Source organism: Mixophyes fleayi, chromosome 12 (genome assembly GCF_038048845.1).
Source record: "Mixophyes fleayi isolate aMixFle1 chromosome 12, aMixFle1.hap1, whole genome shotgun sequence".
Lineage (NCBI taxonomy): Eukaryota > Metazoa > Chordata > Amphibia > Anura > Limnodynastidae > Mixophyes > Mixophyes fleayi.
In genome coordinates, this window is record NC_134413.1 from 62,846,755 (window position 1) to 62,867,578 (window position 20,824).

General features: G+C 42.8%; 1 protein-coding gene across 1 annotated transcript in view; it reads right to left on the minus strand.

Annotated features, from left to right (window-relative positions):
• The window catches only part of LOC142108298 (vomeronasal type-2 receptor 26-like), a 78,052-nt gene that overhangs the window by 36,710 nt on the left and 20,518 nt on the right, over window positions 1-20,824 (minus strand). The window contains exons 2-4 of the mRNA XM_075191934.1: window positions 19,579-19,803; window positions 18,197-18,312; window positions 13,816-13,973 (exon numbers count right to left, since the gene is read on the minus strand). Coding sequence (XP_075048035.1) covers window positions 13,816-13,973; window positions 18,197-18,312; window positions 19,579-19,803 — 499 coding nt within the window. The remainder of the gene's footprint in view (window positions 1-13,815; window positions 13,974-18,196; window positions 18,313-19,578; window positions 19,804-20,824) is intronic.

Genomic DNA, 20,824 nt, shown 5'->3' on the forward strand with positions numbered 1-20,824 from the left:
AGAGCGACAATGGGAGCCACAATGTCGGCAAAGTTGTGAATGAATCTCCTATAATAATTGGAGAAGCCCAGGAACCTCTGCACCGCCTTAAGATTGTTGGGTTGCACCCAATCCAGAATAGCCTGGACCTTAGCTGGATCCATGGAGAATCCCTCAGAAGAGATTACATAGCCTAAAAAGGATACTCTCTGTACCTCGAACTCACACTTTTCCAGCTTAGCGTACAGGTGGTTCTCTCGTAATTTCTGTAGAACTTGTTTGACGTGAGTCTGATGGGCGGGCAAAGATCTGGAATAGATGAGGATATCATCTAAATAGACGACCACGAAACAACCAAGGAATTCCCGAAGAACTTCATTGATCAAGTCCTGGAACACTGCAGGTGCATTACTAAGGCCAAATGGCATGACCAGATACTCGTAGTGGCCAGAGTGCGAATTGAATGCCTTCTTCCACTCATCTCCTTCTTTGATACGGATGAGATTATATGCTCCGCGAAGGTCGATTTTAGTGAAGACAGTGGCCCCTCTTAGCTGATCAAACAAAACCGAGATGAGCGGAAGGGGATAGGTGTTCTTGACTGTGATATGATTCAATCCCCGGTAATCAATACAAGGTCTTAACCCTCCGTCTTTTTTTGATACAAAGAAGCATCCCGCTCCTACGGGAGACTTAGATGGCCTGATGAAGCCTCTCTCCAGGTTTTCATCGATATACTCCTGCATGGATTTTGTTTCTGGAGCAGAAAGGGAATACAAACGCCCCTTAGGTAACTTGGAACCAGGAATAAGTTCGATGGCACAGTCAAAGTCACGATGTGGCGGTAAGGTATCAGCAGCCTTCTTGGAAAACACGTCCCAGAATTCATGATACTGTGAGGGAAGCCGCTCCGGAATAGGCTGAATCATACGCAGAGACAGTGACAAACAAGACTGTGTACAATAAGTACTCCACTTGACAATCTCTCCTTTTACCCAGTCTATGACAGGGTTATGACAGGAAAGCCATGGGTGGCCCAAGATCATAGGAACCGACGAACAATCGATCAGGAAGAAGGTGATTGACTCAGAATGGAGAGCTCCGATCTTCAACTGTAGTGGCGGGGTCTCCCAGGAAATCTTGCCACCAGGCAACGGACCTCCGTCTAAGCCACAGACAGTAATGGCAGAGTTGAGTTTTACCATCGGAATTCCGGCAGAGCGGGCAAACCCAATATCAAGGAAGTTGCCTGCAGCTCCGCTATCAATGAAGGCCGACAGGTCCACAGAGCGAGCCCGGAAGGTGAGCTGTGCAGGGATTAATACAGCATTTTTCGGGGAGATAATTTGCAGACCTAGGTGAACTTTCCCCTCATTCCCTAGGCATGGTCTTTTCCCGACTTATTTGGGCAAGAACGGGAGAAGTGGCCTTTTATGCCACAGTATAGACATAGACCTTGCGAACGTCTCCTGTCTCTCTCTTCCGAAGAGAGACGATATGCTCCTAATTGCATAGGCTCCTCACCATCCTGGGAAACAGGAACGAAGGCGAATGGAGGTGATGATGCTTCCTTTTCAGTTTTCCGCTCCTTATATCTCCTGTCAATTTTAATGGAGAGGTGCATCAGATCCTCCAGAGAACTAGGAGACGGGTATTGCACCAAAGAATCTTTAATCTGTTCAGATAGGCCGAGACGGAACTGACTCCGTAAGGCAGGGTCGTTCCATCCACTATCAGGTGACCATCTACGGAATTCAGCGCAGTATTCTTCTGCCGACCGTCGGCCTTGTTTCAAGGACCGTAGATGAGCTTCCGCGGAGGCCACTCGATCCGGGTCATCATACAGTAGACCCAGTGCCTCGAAGAAGGAGTCTACGGACTGCATGGCCGGACTGGTCTGCGGCAAAGAAAACGCCCAGGACTGGGGGTCACCCTGTAGAAGGGAAATAATAATCCCAACTCTTTGCTGCTCTGAACCGGAGGAGCGAGGTCTCATCCGAAAATAGAGCTTGCAGCTCTCCCTGAAGTTCCGAAACAGGGTTCTATTTCCGGAGAACCGATCTGGTAAGTTCATTTTGGGTTCACAGATGGGACCTGGAGTCGGTTGTGAAGCTTTTGTGGCTTCTTCTTGAACAGACATACGCTCAGCCAATCCCTGCATCATCTGATACAAGGACTCAACGTGGCCTGCTAGAGTTTGTGCTGGAGACGGTGTGGATCCACTTGTATCCATCCTAATCTTGTCTCCGTGAGTGGGCCGGTTATAATGTTAGGAACCCCTCCAGCCGGCACAACACAACCCGGAGTCTACTCTGCCAGTCAGGTGTTCACTGGAGCCCCTGATGGTGGGGACAGACTGGGCTGCAGACTGACAGAGGGTCGTGAAGTGTGTACCGGCTGGGGAGAACCCAGGCAAGAAGAGTCAGGTCCACGCAGAGGTCAAAAGGTAGGCAGCAGGTAACAGAAACGATGAGCAAGCTGAGGTCAGAGGTCACAGGCAAAGTAGCAGAACGGGTAAACGAGCCAAGGATCAGGGTCACAGGAAACACAAGCGAAGTCAAATACGAAGCCAAGGGTCATACACGGGAAGTCAAAACGTAGATACAGGAACAGGAACTGGAGCAAGCAGGTCAGCAGACTGGAGCACAGAAGCTATAACCGGCAATGAGGCAGCAGACCTCATTGCCTTAAATACAACCCATAACCAATCAGAACCTGCCCCTAGACAAGGCCACACTTGTAGGCTAATTGCCAGCACCTAGCAAGACCAATCAGGGCTTAGCACTGAAATCCACACCTGCAGGCTAATGCCTGCTAATTCAGCCACAGGCTAAATCTGCCTGATTGTCCCTAGAGCGCATGCGCGCCTGGCTGCCAGGACACGGCGCTGAGGAAGCGTCCGACCGTTGCCTTGGCAACGGTCGGGAGTTGGAAGGAAATGACGTCCCGGTCGTCATGGTGACGGCCGGGACGTTGGGACCTACAGGAAGCGAGCCGCGGCGGCTGTGAGTACCGCCGCGGCTCGTGACAGTACACCGCACTGGCAGGTATATTCTTCTTCTCGCAATTGTACGGTTTAGTTGATGTTACTAGGATATTCTCGATTTCTAAAGTGCTGCAGGGCTGGGCGAAAGCTCCACGTCCTTCTAGATGTCAGAAGACCTATTAGTCAGGGTATTCTGAAAGACTTGCTATGGGCTCTCTCGGGTGTGCACGTGATGCTGTTCTTTGAGGCATTTCAGTTGAGACAGCTGGTGGCCTCCGGGCGGTCTGCTCCACTCTCTGGCATGTTAGCAAAGGATGTTGTATTGTCCCCTCAATCAATATCTTGTAAAGTAAGATGGTCCAAGATGGATCAGTTGTATAGGGGGGTTACACCATTGCCCCCGCACAGGAGGTCGGTTTGCCCGGTACAGGTGGTCATTAGTTTTTCTGGACTTTGGCCGCAGGGTGCGTTGCTGTGACTGGTGCATAGTGATGAGTCCCCCCTCACTTGGTTTCAGTTCATGGCAGTCTTTAAGCTCATGCTGGATGCTTTGGACTTGAATAGCATGGAATTTGGCACACATTCATTTAAAATAGGTGCATTCACATCTGCAGCTATGGATAGGGAGTCAGGTCATATATTCAGCAGTTAGGCAGATGGAAGTCCGCTGCATATCGGTGATACTTGAGACCCTCTCTTCTCTCTTGAACTATTTCTTCCTCTCTTACTGGGTGGACATAGGACTTTGTTGCTTGCTGCTCTTGGGTGCAGTAGCGAGAAGGGATTTCTCCATATTTTCCCTCTAAAGTGGGCCTGATTGGCTATTGGCACAAAAGGTTTTGATGTTTTTTTCCTTCGCAAGTGTTGCCAGACCCTTTTCGTATTCTCCTCTTCTTTCCTACTTTTCTCTCTTTTTCTTTTTCTTCTTGAGGGAATGCTGTGTCTCTGTGTGGTGCTTTTTTGCTTGCTGCCTTGCAGTACATGGAAGATCTTGGTGTTGGGTCACTCGTTTGTCCATTGGGTTGCTTTTCACTGAGCAGCTGGTAAAACAACTGCGTTTCTCTGCCCGTTCTCTTGGTTAGGCCGGAAGGGAATGAGGTGGCCGAGTTTTAGAGTACTACTGTCCAGATCAATAGTGGAGCTTGGGGTTCCCCATATTCTATTTATTCACCTGGGTGGAAATGATTTCGGTCATGGCAAATTTATATAGTTGTGCCTAGCAATATTGTCTGACCTAGCATGGGTACATGCCTTATAGCCTGATCTGTTCCTGTGTTGGTCCAACATAGTCCCTCGACTAGCTTTGAGATCTTTTCCAGATAGAAGGACAGTAAACTGTGCCCATAAGAAGGTAAATGCGGTTATGGCCAAGTATTTATGTTCACTAGGTGGCATGAGAAATGAGTACCTGGGAATTAGTTATCAAAACCCAGGCCTCTATAGGCCTGATGGAGTGCATCTGACGGAAGAAGGGTTAGGTGTTTTCATAGCGGAGATATACACGGCTTTAGGCAATGTGGTTAAGGGGTAGTATGCTGGTTGGCCTAGTTTTGGGAGTGTAACTGGCGTGGCTGGAGAGCATTGTACAGGATAAACAAGGTGGGTGAAGCGCACATTCATGGTAGTCATGTGTTTGGAACCTATTCCATTCGAAGAGTCGGCTTAGGTTCAGTGCAAGTACAGCTCTTCTGGGTTGGCTTGCGGTGCATTACGATTAGCCCAGAAGGGGGCGGGTTTACGCTTGCCTGGGGACTGTTGTCACATTAACATGAAGATACTAGGGTTCCCCTATGTATAGACAAGGCTGAGTACAGTGTTCTACCGCCACAATAATATTAAGCTGCTATTTAAATAAAGAAATCTTTATTTGCCAACAAGTCAGTGTGATTTCTTTTATTATAGCACATAAAGGTTAAGGTTAAAACCAGGAAAGGTGTATGGTTATATTATCAACCATTAAGCATTTTAGGAAATGTCCTGCACTAGCCTCTCCTTTAACTTAATCCCCAAAACAATACTTCACCTGCCTAGTACACACACATTTCTCCTGTGATGCAATTTCTTATTTTTGTAAGTGAGGTGAGGAGCCAATCACTTTTTAGGTATGATCTGCATTGTGTGTGTCAAGTGTCTTTAGAAATCTAAAATATATACCTTAATTATGACCCCCTTTCTTCTGTCTTATTTGTGTCCTATTGCCTTTTTAGGTCTTTTACCTAGTGCTACTTCTATCTTTAGGATATAGCATAATATAAAGGTGGTATTATATTTTATAAGCTTATGGTGCTAGACCCTTCATATCTGAAAAAACTTTTATAAGGTTTCTCTTTAATTTGCATCTGTTTATTTATATATTTCATTATTGCACATCTTTTATTTAATTAATGTTTTCATTTATGTGTTTAATTACTTTGATATCTTTTATTACTGAAATTGTATTGTGATCAGTCACATGATTAAAGTCCATTGAATATTCAAAATGAAATTCCATTTTATTGCTAGAATGAAAACATATAACTGTATACAATGAAATGATCAAGCCTTTGAAATATATCTAAGCTTTTGATATCCTACGTTTGATACATTCAAATTATTCTGATCATTTGGAGCTGAACCTTTGAAAAATGTTAAGGTCTTTGTCTATTGATGATTTTAATTAATGATACAGAATGTTCAGTATTGTATATAATGGTCACTTATCTATAGACAGGGAACAATTAAAGCAATAGTGATGGCTGATCCAGAACAGACCAATAACCATTAAAATAGTAAAAGAAAGTTGTTGCTGAATGGGTGTATATTCTATAGGTGTGTACGCCCAGTTACATGTATCCCACAGGATTTAAGTGAGCAATAAAGTAACAAGAGTGGGGAAGAATTTATTTTTGTCACAGGTTTTTTATTTAAGGTGAGTGTATTTATTTTACTGTGGCACAGTGATAGGTTAGGTGGCTTTTGACAACAATTAACTCTAGTGTGTGTGTGTGGTAGATCATTTAGATAAAAGCTACAATGGTGCAGGGACTGATGTGATTTATTACTCACTGGAAATCCCTGTGTAATATGTTGCACCAAACAAGTAAATAAGAATAAGTATGCAATTAAATAAAATATTAAGATTAACTGTACAAGATTATTATTATTATTATTATTAATCTTTATTTATAGGGCGCCACAAAGTATCCGTAGCGCCGTACAAGGACAAACAATGGCACAGTACAAGGTGAAACAGCACAGTACAAGTAACAGTAAGCACTATAACTCTGGGGGCTCAGGCACAGCATGAAAGAGAGGGAGGGAGGGGAAAAGTGAGTACAGGCAGGTTACTATGGCCCAAGAGGGTGGGCACGGATGACAGGTTGAGAGTCACTGAGGGGAGCGGAGAGAAGCGAGAGGAGACAGAGGGCACAGGGACTGAGAGGAGGTGAGCTGAGTAGCTGGAGAGCGCAGTTAAAAGTGATGGAAACAGAAGGTAGGAGAGCCCTGCTCAAAGGAGCGAACAATCTAAAGGGAGGGGAAGACAGACAGACACATGGATGAGACGGAGAGACGGGAGGAAGGGGGAGAAGGGAAGAAGGGATGAGAAAGAGAGGTAGCCGACCGGTGGTAGTTTAGGCATGAGACTGGAAGACTTTAAGGAAAAGTTTTAATGTTCGTTTGAAAGAGGACAGATTAGGGGAAGTTCTGATGTAATATGTTACATTTAAATATTAATATATTACTGTACTAGAGAGTATCTCACTAAAGATGGTAAAGAAATTGGAATTAACTGTATTAAAGATTATGTTATTAGAAATATTAATATACTAAGATAACCTGTACTAATAAGGACCTTACTAGAATACCAATATGCAGACTAATTGATTTGGAATGAAACCTCTACAGTTAAACAGAAAAATCTTACATTTAAATCAATTAAATAATTACAACAATGTAATACTAATACTAGTATGGAATATTGCCAGTGGGTTCTTGTTTCTGCTGTGGTCTCACCACTTCTCCTCTGTGTGGGTCTTTCTACTCAGCTGTTGACTTAGAGCGGCGGTTCCCAAAGTGTGCGCCGCGGCTCCCAGGGGTGCCGCGGTGCTGTCACAGGGGTTCCACGAGCCAGCCAGAAAAAATAGAAACAAAAAAAAACGTACCAATCTGCGCGGCGCCGGGACCCAGCATCCTCCTGTCTCATGCAGCTCGACATTCAGTGACAAGCTGCATGAGAGAGGAGGATGCAGGGTCCCGGCGCCGCGCGGATTGGTAAGTTTTTTTTTTTGTTTCTATTTTTTCTGGCTGGCTCGCGGCAGAGTGAGAGGGAGTGTGACAGGAACAGTGTGACAGGGGGCAGGCTAGAGGAGGGGAACAGTGTGACAGGGGGCAGGCTAGAGGAGAGGAACAGTGTGACAGGTGGCAGGCTACAGGAGGGGAACAGTGTGACAGGAACAGTGTGATAGGTGGCAGGCTAGAGGACGGGAACAGTGTGACAGGGGGCAGGCTAGAGGAGGGGAACAGTGTGACGGGAACAGTGTGACAGGTGGCAGGCTAGAGGAGGGGAACAATGTGACAGGTGGCAGGCTAGAGGAGGGGAACAGTGTGACAGGTGGCAGGCTAGAGGAGGGGAACAGTGTGACAGGGGGCAGGCTAGAGGAGGGGAACAGTGTGACAGGTGGCAGGCTAGAGGAGGGGAACAGTGTGACAGGGGGCAGGCTAGAGGAGGGGACCAGTGTGACAGGGGGCAGGCTAGAGGAGGGGAACAGTGTGACAGGGGGCAGGCTAGAGAAGGGGAACAGTGTGACAGGTGGCAGGCTAGAGGAGGGGAACAGCGTTACAGTGGGCATGCTAGAAGAGGGGAACAGCGTGACAGGTGGCAGGCTAGAGGAGGGGAACAGCGTGACAGGTGGCAGGCTAGAGGAGGGGGACAGCGTGACAGGGGGCAGGCTAGAGGAGGGGAACATGTGACAGGGGGCAAGAGGAGGGGGACAGCGTGACAAGGGGCAAGAGGAGGGGGACAGCGTGACAGGGCAGAGGAGGGGGACAGCATGGCAGAGGAGGGGGACAGCGTGACAAGGGGCAATAGGAGGGGAACAGCGTGACAGGGGGCAGGCTAGAGGAGGGGAACAGCTTGACAGGGGGCAGGCTAGAAGAGGGGAACAGCGTTACAGGGGGCAGGCTAGAAGAGGGGAACAGCGTGACAGGTGGCAGGCTAGAGGAGGGGGACAGTGTGACAGGGGGCAGGCTAGAGGAGGGGAACATGTGACAGGGGGCAAGAGGAGGGGGACAGCGTGACAAGGGGCAAGAGGAGTGGGACAGCGTGACAGGGCAGAGGAGGGGGACAGCATGGCAGAGGAGGGGGACAGCGTGACAGGGGGCAGGCTAGAGGAGGGGAACATGTGACAGGGGGCAAGAGGAGGGGGACTGCGTGACAAGGGGCAAGAGGAGGGGGACAGCGTGACAAGGGGCAAGAGGAGGGGGACAGCGTGACAGGGCAGAGGAGGGGGACAGCATGGCAGAGGAGGGGGGCAGTGTGTCTGGACGCAGAGGGGGCAGCGTATCTGGACACAGAGGGGGCAGCGTATCTGGAGGGGTGCCTTGAAAAAATTATGGAGACTCTAAGGGTGCCGCGAACTGCAAAAGTTTGGGAGTCACTGACTTAGAGGAACAATATCAACTTGCAAAAAAGATAAGGAACTTGGGAATTTTACAGGTTTACTGGAAGATTAATAATTATTTGGCACGTTGAATACAACATAAATACAGTTTTAATTTTTAATCCACGGTCTGCCTTAATAATTAATAATAATAATTTAAAAATAAGTCCATTTATGGCAGATTAACATGAAAGAATCTTGGCATTCGCTCCAATATAAAACAATTTCTTAATTGTTAGATAAAACAAATAAAAGTAGTGATGAAGAATACATAAATAATCTATTATTTATGTTTCATTTTATAATATATGAACAGATTTAGCTACAATTTAATTAGCACACTGATTGGGAACACAAATCCTCCCCCCACCTGGGACTATGGGTTGTAACTACTTAAACAGGTTTTGGAACATTTGGGGCCTGAGTCATCAAGGAGAGCAAAGCATAAAAAAGGAGTAACATTTGCACCTGGGCAAAATCATGTTGCATTGGAGGGGGAGGTAAATTTAAAATGTGGGGACAGATTTATAGTTGGGATAGGACATGTCCTGGATCAGCTTTAAATTTCGGTGTTATAGCAAGCTAGCAAGTATTTGTGTGCTAGATGAACAAACAGCCAGTATTTAACTTATGTGCAAAATAATAAACTAATTTGCACCCCTTGTATTGTAACATGGTTTGTCCCAGAGAACATTTTCTCCTTTTTTGCCTTAATGACTCAGGCCCTTGGTCTGTAATTAACATATGAAAGACTGTGGCCAGGTTCTAGACTCCGCCCACAAGAAAGGTTTTTACTGTACACAGAGAAATAAGCTCTCTCTCCATGCTTGATCCCCGGACGGAGAGAACATGCTGCTTTTGCTCCTAGGTGAACAGGCCTTAGGCCCTGACTAGTATGGAGTGTGAATGGCATGAAAGGTGAGTGTGAGCATGTTGTAATGTGTTGTTGAATGGGAGACGCATATGTGTAAAGTATATGAGAATGAAAGTTTGAATACAGATGGTAAATGTGATTGGAGATATTTTGGTTTGGTATGGACAGAGTTACATAAATGCATGCCTTGTTGGGATAGATTGTTGGTTTAAATGAAAGCATTTATGTTATACATAGTTGTTTGTTGGTTTAGTTTTGGTCATGGAAGCAATGATGCTTTATGCAGTTTAATGTACATTCATAGGAAGTGATCAGATTGTTAAATATAATGTTTTGTTGTACTGTTGGTTTAAAGGGAAAGTAGTGCAGATTGATTTGGTTGTAACCATGTGTTTAAAATGGCCGTTGAACTTTGAGTGAGATGAATGGAGTGAGTGTATCTGTGTGGATTCCCCTCCCCCTTCACTACACAATACATTCACATATACATAGCTTAAAACATACACACACACACACTACACCTTTAGACAAGGGTTAGTTAAAACACACACAATTACATATATATGTATATTACAAGCAATAGGAATGATGTATGGCACAAAATCTATTTTTTGTGTAAAATATTGTTACGCTGTTTATTGTTCTATAATATAATACAACACACTTTAAATGAAGTTATATCTTGCTGTGGTCATTCTTGAAGTCTGTCGATATGAGGGAATATAAGATTGATGTTTCTTGGGTTAATTTAGAAATACCTTTTGCGAGGAGTTGGTTGACGGTAATAGTCATATATGTAATGGTATTAAACGGTCATACATATATTTGCCAGAATATTAAGGAGATTCAGACCCATAAGGAGTTAAAAATCCTTTAACAAGTAGATAGATAAAAATATAAAAGTGTATGTAACATGCAGCTCAGGAAGTCAATAGATAATCATTATCTTATATAGAAACAGATAATGTCCTGTGACCAATTGCTCAAAAGTGATACAAAATTGACATTTCATCTGGTTAGATAAAACTGTTTGTCTCAGAAGATCATTGTTGAAGAGTGTCTCTTAAAAAATACCCCAAAAGTATCTTTCTTTGAGAAAGTTCATCAAAAATGTTTTTGGAGTGTGAGAGGAAACCAAAGTACTCGGAGGAAACCCATAGAAACATCGGGAGAACATACAATTTCCACCCTGAAAAGCTTATGGCTGGGAATCAAAATGATGACCCCAGGTCTGGGAGGCAAAAATGCTAACCACTATGCCTGTCACGGGCACTAGGAGTTCTACCCAGGATTCACCAGATGATAATGCTTACCAGAGGGGCGGGGTTTACACAGCGATCCTCTGGGCAGTAGGGTGAATAGTAAGAACGTTATACAACAGCAGGTGGAGAGAGAATGTCAATGGAGTAGATAGGAGTCAGCGACTCGCAGCTATAATGGTAGGAAAGTCAGCGACTTGCAACTATAGTGCAGAGGCAGGTATCAACCAAGAAGAGCCGGGCGGACGTGAATAGGTGAAGGAAGGTAATGGGAGAGTCAGTGGTCTGTGGATAGCAAGTTGTACCACTGCTGTGATGAGAAGACTTGTCCAGGTGCAGGTAGGTAGCAGGAGAGTCAGTGGTCTGCGGATAGCAAGTTGTACCACTGCTGTGATGGGAAGACTTGTCCAGGTGCAGGTAGGTAGCGGGGAAGTCAGTGGTCTGCGGATAGCAAGTTGTACCACTGCTGTGATGGGAAGACTTGTCCAGGTGCAGGTAGGTAGCGGGGAAGTCAGTGGTCTGCGGATAGCAAGTTGTACCACTGCGAGGAGGTGAGGACTTGTCCAGGTGCGAATAAGTAGAGTAATAGTAATAGTCTATGGCTGTATGTGTACAGCTGGAGAGCAGATAAGCTTGTCCAAACAGATATGCAGGATAACAGCTAATAGTCTATAGCGGGTATGTATACCGCTGCTGAGTAGAGAGGCTTGTCCAAAGCAGATATGAAGGATAGCAGCTAATAGTCTATAGCGGGTATGTATACCGCTGCTGAGTAAAGAAACTTGTCCAAGGCAGATATGCAGGATAACAGTTAATAGTCAATAACAAGTATGCATACCGCCGCTGAGTAGAGAGGCTTGTCCTGGTGCAGACACAGCAGGAGAGCTGGGAGGCTGTAGCGGGTATGGGAACCGCCAATGAGCAGAGCAGGTAATCCAGCAGGAAACTGAAGACACGAGCAGGACACAGGGAACACCTTCAGAGACTCACAGGGAGTGAGAATCTAGATCAGGCAACGATACAAAGGTTACAGGTGCCTTAAATAGGGAGAGGTGATTGATCCACCAATTAAGTTAAAAGCAAGGTCATAAGAGTTCAGGGATCCTGCACATGCACAGTCCTATCAAGATGGCGGACGGCCGCGGCTCAGGACAGGCGCCGGCAGGAAGGAGAGAGAACCACGCACAAGAGCAGAGGGACTCACGGTCCGGTGAGTGACAATGCCACAGTCTTTAGGAGGAGGGCTGGTAGACTGTGATGAAAGATGAAAAGGTTAATTTTTATGGTACATTTATTTGAAGCCTTGGAAACTAGTGGATAGATTGTTTGGCAGAGGCAGTGCATTCTGGAAGTGGAGAGCAGCAAGGGAGAAGTGTTAGAGGCAGGAGTGGTAAGGGGCAATAGATGCGGTGGTGAGGACATGCTTGGTGGCATGCGGAGAAGATGGGAGAAATTGTGGATAGAAAGGAGATTGTAGATGTAGGGTAGAAATGAGTGGCTGAGGGCATTGTAGGTTAAGAGTCTCATCTGAATTCTGTAGGGGACAGAGAGCCAGTGTAGTAATTGGCAGGGGGAGGTTGGAGGTTACAATAGTAAAGTCATAATTTATAAAATTGCAAAAGTGCAGCACAAATGTCGTTTGGTGACAAAGGTATTTGGCAAACTCACCCATTATCACAGTGAAGCACATAAATTTGCTGGCCAAGATGGCAAAGTCTGTGAGGACGCAAAATGCTGCATCTTCTGATAGAAGAAGCATGGTGGAACCATGCTTTGCTTCTCGACAGCGGGCTAGGCGCATGAAAGTGTGTGCTTATGCATCCATATGCAAAAATTAGATTTTGTTTTGTGGGATGAGATGATTTAAATTAGAATGGTGCATTTTGTGGGCAGTCACTATTTTGTAAGGGTTGCACAACATCTTCCTCTGTCAAGATCTGCCTCTGGCTGCAATCCTGCATACCGTGACTTGATGCTACTGTGCCTTCCCCTTTGTCATGATCTGCCACTGGCTGCAATTCTGCATTTCCTCACTAAATTCTGCTGTTCCTTCTCCTGATCTTGCCTGAAAGGGACTATGTCTGAATTCTGTCATTATATATATCTAGCATGCAGTACCTCTGTACCACCAGAGGGGCTGCTGTTGCACTTGGACAATTCTCCTTCCTACAGGAGTATAGCACATTACCCTTGGAGCCCTTTCACATGTGACTGGACTTTATAACATTTCCTCTCCCAGCAAACTGGGGCAGTTCATCTGTTGTCTTAACTGCTTGTCCCTCTGTTTTCCACCTCATTTTATGAACCAGATGCAACTTTGTTGTGACTTCTCTCCTGTTTTCTCTCTGGTATTGTGGTGGACCACTGACTTTTGACTTCTGGCTTGTTTGACCCTCCTGTTATCCTGTGCCTGCAGTCTATTGCACCTCTAGGAAACCAGCTCCTGTGCCTGCAGTCTATTGCACCTCTAGCAAACCAGCTCCTGTGCCTGCAGTCTGTTGCACCTCTAGAAAAGCAGCTCCTGTGTCTACAGACTGTGATACCATATGGTATCCTGCTTTAAGCTTCTCAGCTTACATCGACCTCCGTGTACTCGTGCCTGCAGACCATTACACCTTCTATGTTGCAGCCATCCAGTTCCTTGCTTAACCTGGACATTTAGTCCTTGTCTGGCTGCTGATCATCTGCCTCCCAGCTATCCTGGTTACTCTGTTACCTACACTGGCTCTATCTTTTCCATCCATTCTCCTTGTTTCTGCAGTTCAAATGATCATCATCCTGCATCTATCCTGCTGACTTATACTTGCTGCCTTACCATTTATTGTATCCTAAACCAGTGTAACCTGAGTTTTAAGTAAAACCACTTTGTTTCAATTACACTCTCTCAATGGTCATCAAAGTCCTGACATCCTCACAGCAATATTACAAGAAGTGTATGGGTACTCAGAGGAAATTTAGTCAAAACAGGTGCGTAATGTGAAAGGAAATATGGAGGGAGGTGGCCTATTTTTAAATCTTTTTAAAATTCAAGAATCATTTTAAAAATGGTATATAGGTGGTAAACTCATTTTTAATCACCTGTTTGATTGGCAATCTCCCATTCTCGGCAGGGTACACATTCATAGCAGCAGGCAGCTGATCCCTCTACTGTAGATTTTCTATATCCAGGAAGACACGTTTTACTACAAAGTGTAGTGCAGTGTGTACAGAAAGAGTTCAGTCTTGGCCTGCGCCCACTGGGCTCACCAAACACTCACCAAACATTGCCATTGTACTAGAATCACAACATTTCACACACTATGCTGCTCTGTCCTACCTGTTCTTCTCACGTTCACCACCTGTGGCTGCTGGTTTCTTTAGTTGTGGCTTGTCTGGATCCTGCAATGTTTGAAGACCTATTTGGCAAAAAAAATGGCTACATTTAGAAAATTACAGCCAGCCCCGGCGTTAAATCAATAGCACCCACGATTAATAATTAGGCCTTTCTCCAGCCCCAACATTAAAATAATAATATTCACATTTAATAAATAAACCTATTTCCCTTCCTGCAAACAGCCCCAGCAATACCTATTTCCCGCAACCATCACTGCCATTAAATAATTCATAGTCACATTTAATAAATATACCTCATTCTCCCCAAACTCACCCCAACATTCAATAGCCCCCAAACCACCCCATCTTTAATTAAAAGTCCCCACTATTAAATTGCCTCACCATCACCCTACAAACAAAATAGCACCCATTAATTAACCACCACCTTCCTCACACTACATTGCAACAAGCCCCCTGTGCCATCACACGCACATTACTGTGCTCCTTCTTCATAACTACACTGTGCCCCCTTATGCTCACACTGTGCCCTCCATGCTTCCTTCCCTCCTTCTTTTTCCCTCTGTGCCTCTCCCCCCCTTCTTTTTCCCTCTGTGCCTCTCTCCCCCTTTTATTCCACTCTGTGCCTATCTCCCCCTTTTTTTCCCTCTGTGCCTCTCTCTCCCACTTTTTCCCCCTCTGTGCCTCTCTCCCCCTTTTTTTCACTCTGTGCCTCTCTCCCCCTTTTTTCACTCTGTGCCTCTCTCTCCCTTTTTTTCACTCTGTGCCTCTCTCCCCCTTTTTTTCACTCTGTGCCTCTCTCCCCCTTTTTTTATTCCTCTGTGCCCCTCTCCCCCTTTTTTTATTCCTCCGTGCCTCTCTCCCACTTTTGTTTCTCCTCTGTGCCTCTCTCCTCCTTTTTTATTCCTCTGTGCCTCTCTCTCCCTTTTTTTTATTCCTCTGTGCCTCTCTCTCACTTTTTTTTTCTCCTCTGTGCCTCTCTCCCTTTTTTTCCCCTTTGTGCCTCTCTCCCCTTTCTTTAAAGTACTGTCCCTTTCTGTTTCCTCCCTTGCCTCTCCGTTTCTTTACTTACCTTTTGTTAGCTTCTTTCTTTTCTCTTCTTCTCTTCTGTCTTCTCTTCTTTCTACATGCTTTATCCCGCCTGCGGCACTCCGCACTGACTTTCAGGCGTGACTTGATTACAAGTCAATTACGCCCAACAGTCAGTGTGAATGGAGAAGAGAGGAGAGGAGGGATGTGGCACCGCGATCACGTGAGTATGGATTTATTTATTTTTCTTCCAGCTCCCCCCACCAACGACCCCCCCCCCACCCCTGCGAAAAAAAAAAAGAAGAAAAGATCGCAAAAAAAAGAAAAAAATGAAAGAAAAAAAAAGAAAAATTTTAATTTAGCAGCGAGGGCCCAGCCTGGGCCCCCTGGCATGGCTGGGCCCGGGTAAAATGTACCCCCCCCCCTCTCGGTGGCCCTAGCTGGGCCATTCAAGCAACTTCTTTCTCTGAAACCAATTTAGTGTGTCCTTGGCTGTGTGTTTGGGATCATTGTTTGCTGAAATCTCCAATTTCGTTTCTTCAGCATCCTGGTAGATGCAGCATTTTTTTTTATCAATAATGTCTCGGTACATTTATCCATTTATCCTTCCTTCAAATGTATGTAGTGTGCCATGTGCAGAAAAACAGCCCCACAACATGATGTTTCCAGCTCCAAACTTCACTGTTGGTATGGTGTTTTTGGGGTGATGTGCAGTGCCATTTCTCCTCCAAACATGGTGCGTAATATGGCATCCAAAGAGTTCAATTTTGCTCTCATCTGACCACACTATATTCTCACAGTACAGGGTGTTTCAAAAGTTGCAGTACACCCTTTTATTTCAAAAACTCTACAGGAAATTGGGAAACCTGAATACTCCAGTAAGGTATTGGTGACGTGGTCTATCTTTTACGGTATGTACCAAACATGGGCGCCATCTTGAAATCGGCCAATCGGCCCAATTCCTGTAGAGTTTTTGAAATAAAAGGGTGTACTGCGACTTTTGAATCACCCTGTATTTCATAGGCTTGCCCAAATATTGTGCAGCAAACTTTAAACAAAATAACATACAAAAAGTGCTGTATTACCTACTTAAAATACAAATTATTGTTTGAATTTTTTAAGAGAAGGGACTGGAAAAGTAAAATAATTTAATAATAACACGTAATAAATTAAAACACTGTCCCATAAATAAAAAACAAAATGAAAATCATACCAGTTATAAATATGCAATAACCGTAGCCAATTGATCGATCATACATAGAATGTAACCAAATAAATATAATCACGTAAGTATCAATAGAGATAATATAGAAACCAGAGTTCTCTACAATCCCTCTGGAGGGTTCTCAATACCGGTAAGAGACTTCTCATTTACCCTTGGATTTATCTATACCCATTACAAGATGGCTTTTTTATATATTTACCGAATTTGAAGAAAAAAAATTTTTTTCATTTGTTTATATTCCTTTTTGTGGCATTTTAATTAAATTGGGAGCCAATACTATTGCTGGAATACTTTTCCCTAAACTGAACTTCCGTCTTTCTTCAAAGGAATTTTTAATGTCATTATTAGCATTTGCTACAATGGACTATACTTTCATGTCTATTTTTATTTTTATTTTTGTTTTTCATGAACCAATAGATCCCGGATTTCTATGTTATTTCTATTGATACATACGTGATTAGATTTTTGGTTAATGTCTATGTATGATCGATCAATTGGATACAGTTATTGCATATTTATAACTGATATGATTTTCATTTTGTTTTTTATTTATGGGACACTGTTTTACTTTATTATGTGTTATTATTAAATTATTTTACTTTTCCAGTCCCGTCTCTTTCAAACTCATACAATAAATTTGTATTTTAAGCAGGTAATACAGCGCTCTTTGTCTCTTTGTATGTTATTTGGTTTAAAATCGGACTGATTATCCGGTAAAGAGCTGCAGGTTCCTGCTTTTACCAATATTTAGTGCTTGAAATAGTATCCCTGTGTAAATCAATTTCTAAACTTTAAACGAGCTTCAACATGTTTTTTCTTCAGCAAGGAGTCTTGCATGGTAAGTGTGCATACAAGCCATGGCGGTTGCGTGCATTACTTATTGTTTTCCTTGAAACAATTGTACCTGCTAATTCCAGGTCTTTCTGAAGCTCTCCATAAGTGGTCCTTGGTTCTTGGACAACTCTTCTGATATTGTTTTTCACTCCTCTGTCAGAAATCTTGCGAGGTGCACCTGGTCGTGGCTGGTTTATGGTGAAATTATGTTTTTTTCACTTCCGGATTATGGCCCCATAGGGCTCACTGGAATATTCAGCAGTTTAGAGATCCATCTGTAACCAATGATATCAGTATGTTTTGCAACAATAAGGTAGCGAAAGTCTTGAGAGAGCTCTTTGCTTTTAACCATCATGAAATGTTTCTTGTGTGACAGCTTCGTAATGAGACACGTTTTTACAGCCATCATTTGTGGTAGATATGATAGATTTGTGTTAGATTTCAGATGGTGTCTTGGCTTCCCAAGCCTTTTTTGCACCTCCCTTTCTTTATGTGTTCAATACTTTTTCCCTGTGTCATTTCACATTATTACACAAAACTAAAATTATGGACATCCATGGTTTAATTTCTTTGCATGTGTGGATTGCAAGGGTTGTTGCTGAAACTAGGTGTAGGTTTAATTACAATTTCCACAATAAATATACGTTTACTGAGAAAAATGTTGATGTGTTCAATACTTATTTCACCCACTGTATATGTGTCTAAGCGTGTATATATATATATATATATATATATATATATATGCATGTGGATTTGGGTGCAGTGGGGGCCAAAAGGTAAGGTTGGGCTGAAAGAAAGATAGCTGTTTGAAGAGCAAGATGGGCAAAATAAAGAAACTACAGATGGAACAGAAGTGGGAGAACAAGGTTAAAGCATAAGAAAAAAGGGAACCAGGCAGCATAGTTGTCAAGTAATTGGGAAAGTGGACCTCTGGTGAGATAAATAAGAGCAACACGAAGGAGGAGACAATAGATGCATAATAAGGACTTCAAAGAAAGTGAAAGAAGGAAGGTGGAGATTGGGAGAGGATATCTCAGCTACCTGGAGTAGCTGTGAAGTATATGGCACTGGACACTAGGTCCTGAGGAATAGGCATGGTTACAGAACACCAGGATACCAGGATTAGCTGAGAACCAAATGGTGCTGGATAGCTGGACCTAAGGGATAGGTATGAATACAGGATAGCAGAAATACAGAGGAGCCAAATAATCCAGCAGACTACATGACATGAAGATCTGGAACCATATTGCTAGAACCGGTGCATTCAATAGTCTGGAAAATGAGGGGGAGTGCCAGTACTCTGCCATAGACTGAATAGGGAAAGTAATGAAGAGTGGGTCTGAGCAGACCCAATATCCAAGATGATGGCATAGGAGGGCAGAGTATTGGAGCTACAGCGGAAAGACCCAACCAAGGAGGCCAGACCAGCGCACTGGACCCCGGTAAGTTAGTTGGAGTGTCCGGCGCGTGACAAAAATTGTTAACATTTTTCTAATTCAGTTTACATCAGGAGACTGTGTCTCAACATTCCAGGACCCAGAAGTTCTAGTAAAACCAAGAGAGTGTTAGAGATAACTTTAAATGGTAGACTATTCAAGATCCAAATAGGTGAAAATATCACTGAATATATAACTGATTTGCTTTTATAGGGTTGTAGTTGAGAAGACAACCAACTTGTATGCCAATATATAGATAAGTATATTTGACGTCAAGAAATGCAAACAGAGTGTGCAAAGATTCAGACAGTGTTTGCTACAGTTTAATGGTATAATTGAAAATTCCCTAAATTTCTTCTGTGCGGATGTAACTTGTTCTATCTGTACCTGTGAATCCAAGACATGTAATTTCAAGGGATTACAGCAAATGTATTGACATAAAAAACTATCTGAAATGCCCTCATTAATCACTTTTTTTAAAAATGTCTTTCTCCTATCTTCTGAAGTACAATGGGATATTTGTAATAATTTGTAAAAAAATAAAGTACAATACAAAGCAAATTGCTCACTAAGAGCAGCCAGCATTCAATAACTGTGAACTTAAATGACGAAGCACAACACTCGGCCAATTGCAAGTGGCCCCACACTTCCTATTTAGTAGAAGCCCATCCAGGCTGTAAAGATTTTGTGCTGGTTATGAATTTTAAGGGGGACAGGTCAATCAATTGAAGTCTCAAGGTAATTGCGGCATAACAGTTTGGGAAATGTACTTGATGCAATTTGTTTACTTTTATCCCCATGGAACATTACATGTATGGCAGCGTGACATGTTAGGCTTTTCTTTTAATGATTGCTACAGATGTCACTTGGCAACCATTTTGAAAATGGAGGCTGATGGCATAAATGACAGTGGGTTTATGAATACATGAACAAGGAAAGGCAAAACATTCACAAAGTTTCTTTTCCATTTAGTGTCTGAAATCCCACCTTGTTGAAAGCAATGTTCCATCTGATAAGGTTTTCATCAATTACTAGATTAGGTGTAGAATGTTTCTGTTCAAATCTTCCAACTTTCACACCATCTAATCTCATGTTAGGATATACAATCCAGTTTAAAATATCAAGCGTTGAATTCATGTCTCCTTTTTCATCAAAATAAACCGCACTTCCGGCCTTGTTTAGGAAATGAACATACTTCAAAGTCTTATGAATCTGAGGAAATTAATGAAAATATGAATGAATGATTAACAGAACTTTGTTATTAGCTTTGAGTATCTTCTGCATATGTTTCAGAAATTCCACTAGAAATATCTTAAAATTTAGTTTTTTTTAAAATTCACTACTGATATGTCTAGCTTCACATACGATACAATACATATTTTACTTCATTTGCTGCTCTAAACAAGCAAGTGCTGAACAAATAGTCAAATGCATGAATGAATGATAAAAGCAATACTGGCAGTAGGTGAGATGTTTTGGTGATCTCCAATTAATCACAGCTGTGTCATAATAATTGTCTGACATACTTATAAATAATTAGATAAATCTATAACAATCCATCTTGTTGAAGGCAACAGATCCCATAAGCAGAATGGATTATGTTAGTAAACAGGTTTTTTTTTTGCTGTTAATTTTGTGGTGTTATACAAATAAATGATGATGATAATAATAATGAACTACATTTTTATCTTGGAGAGGAGGGGACTATATTGCCTCTATTTCTAGATTAGAGGTTACATTGATTAATGAACTGAACATGCTTTACCAGTGAGCCTCAATTTTGTCTTTGATCTATGGCCCATTTTATAAATAGAAGATGAAAAACTAAAGATTTCTGCCCACATATCTTTTTGTTTTATATCACTTTTTTACATTAAACTTTCAATTGCCATATCCTAATGATAAATGTTAATGTTAGAGTACACGCAGCCCAGAATTCCCCTATATAATTGTATACACAAAGCACATAAATAGTTTTTAGCATTTTAAGAACCTGTTTGCATTATATGCAACATTTATCATTTAGTATTGTGAACCTTAGCACACATATATATTGTTTTTCCAAACGTGAACAATTAACTTTTTGAATTAATTTTTACTAATATTTATATATATATATATATATATATATATATATATATATATATATATATATACATATATATATATATAATGTATTATTATATTGGCCATTTCCTGATATTTAACATGTTTGACCACAAAGGAAGCTATA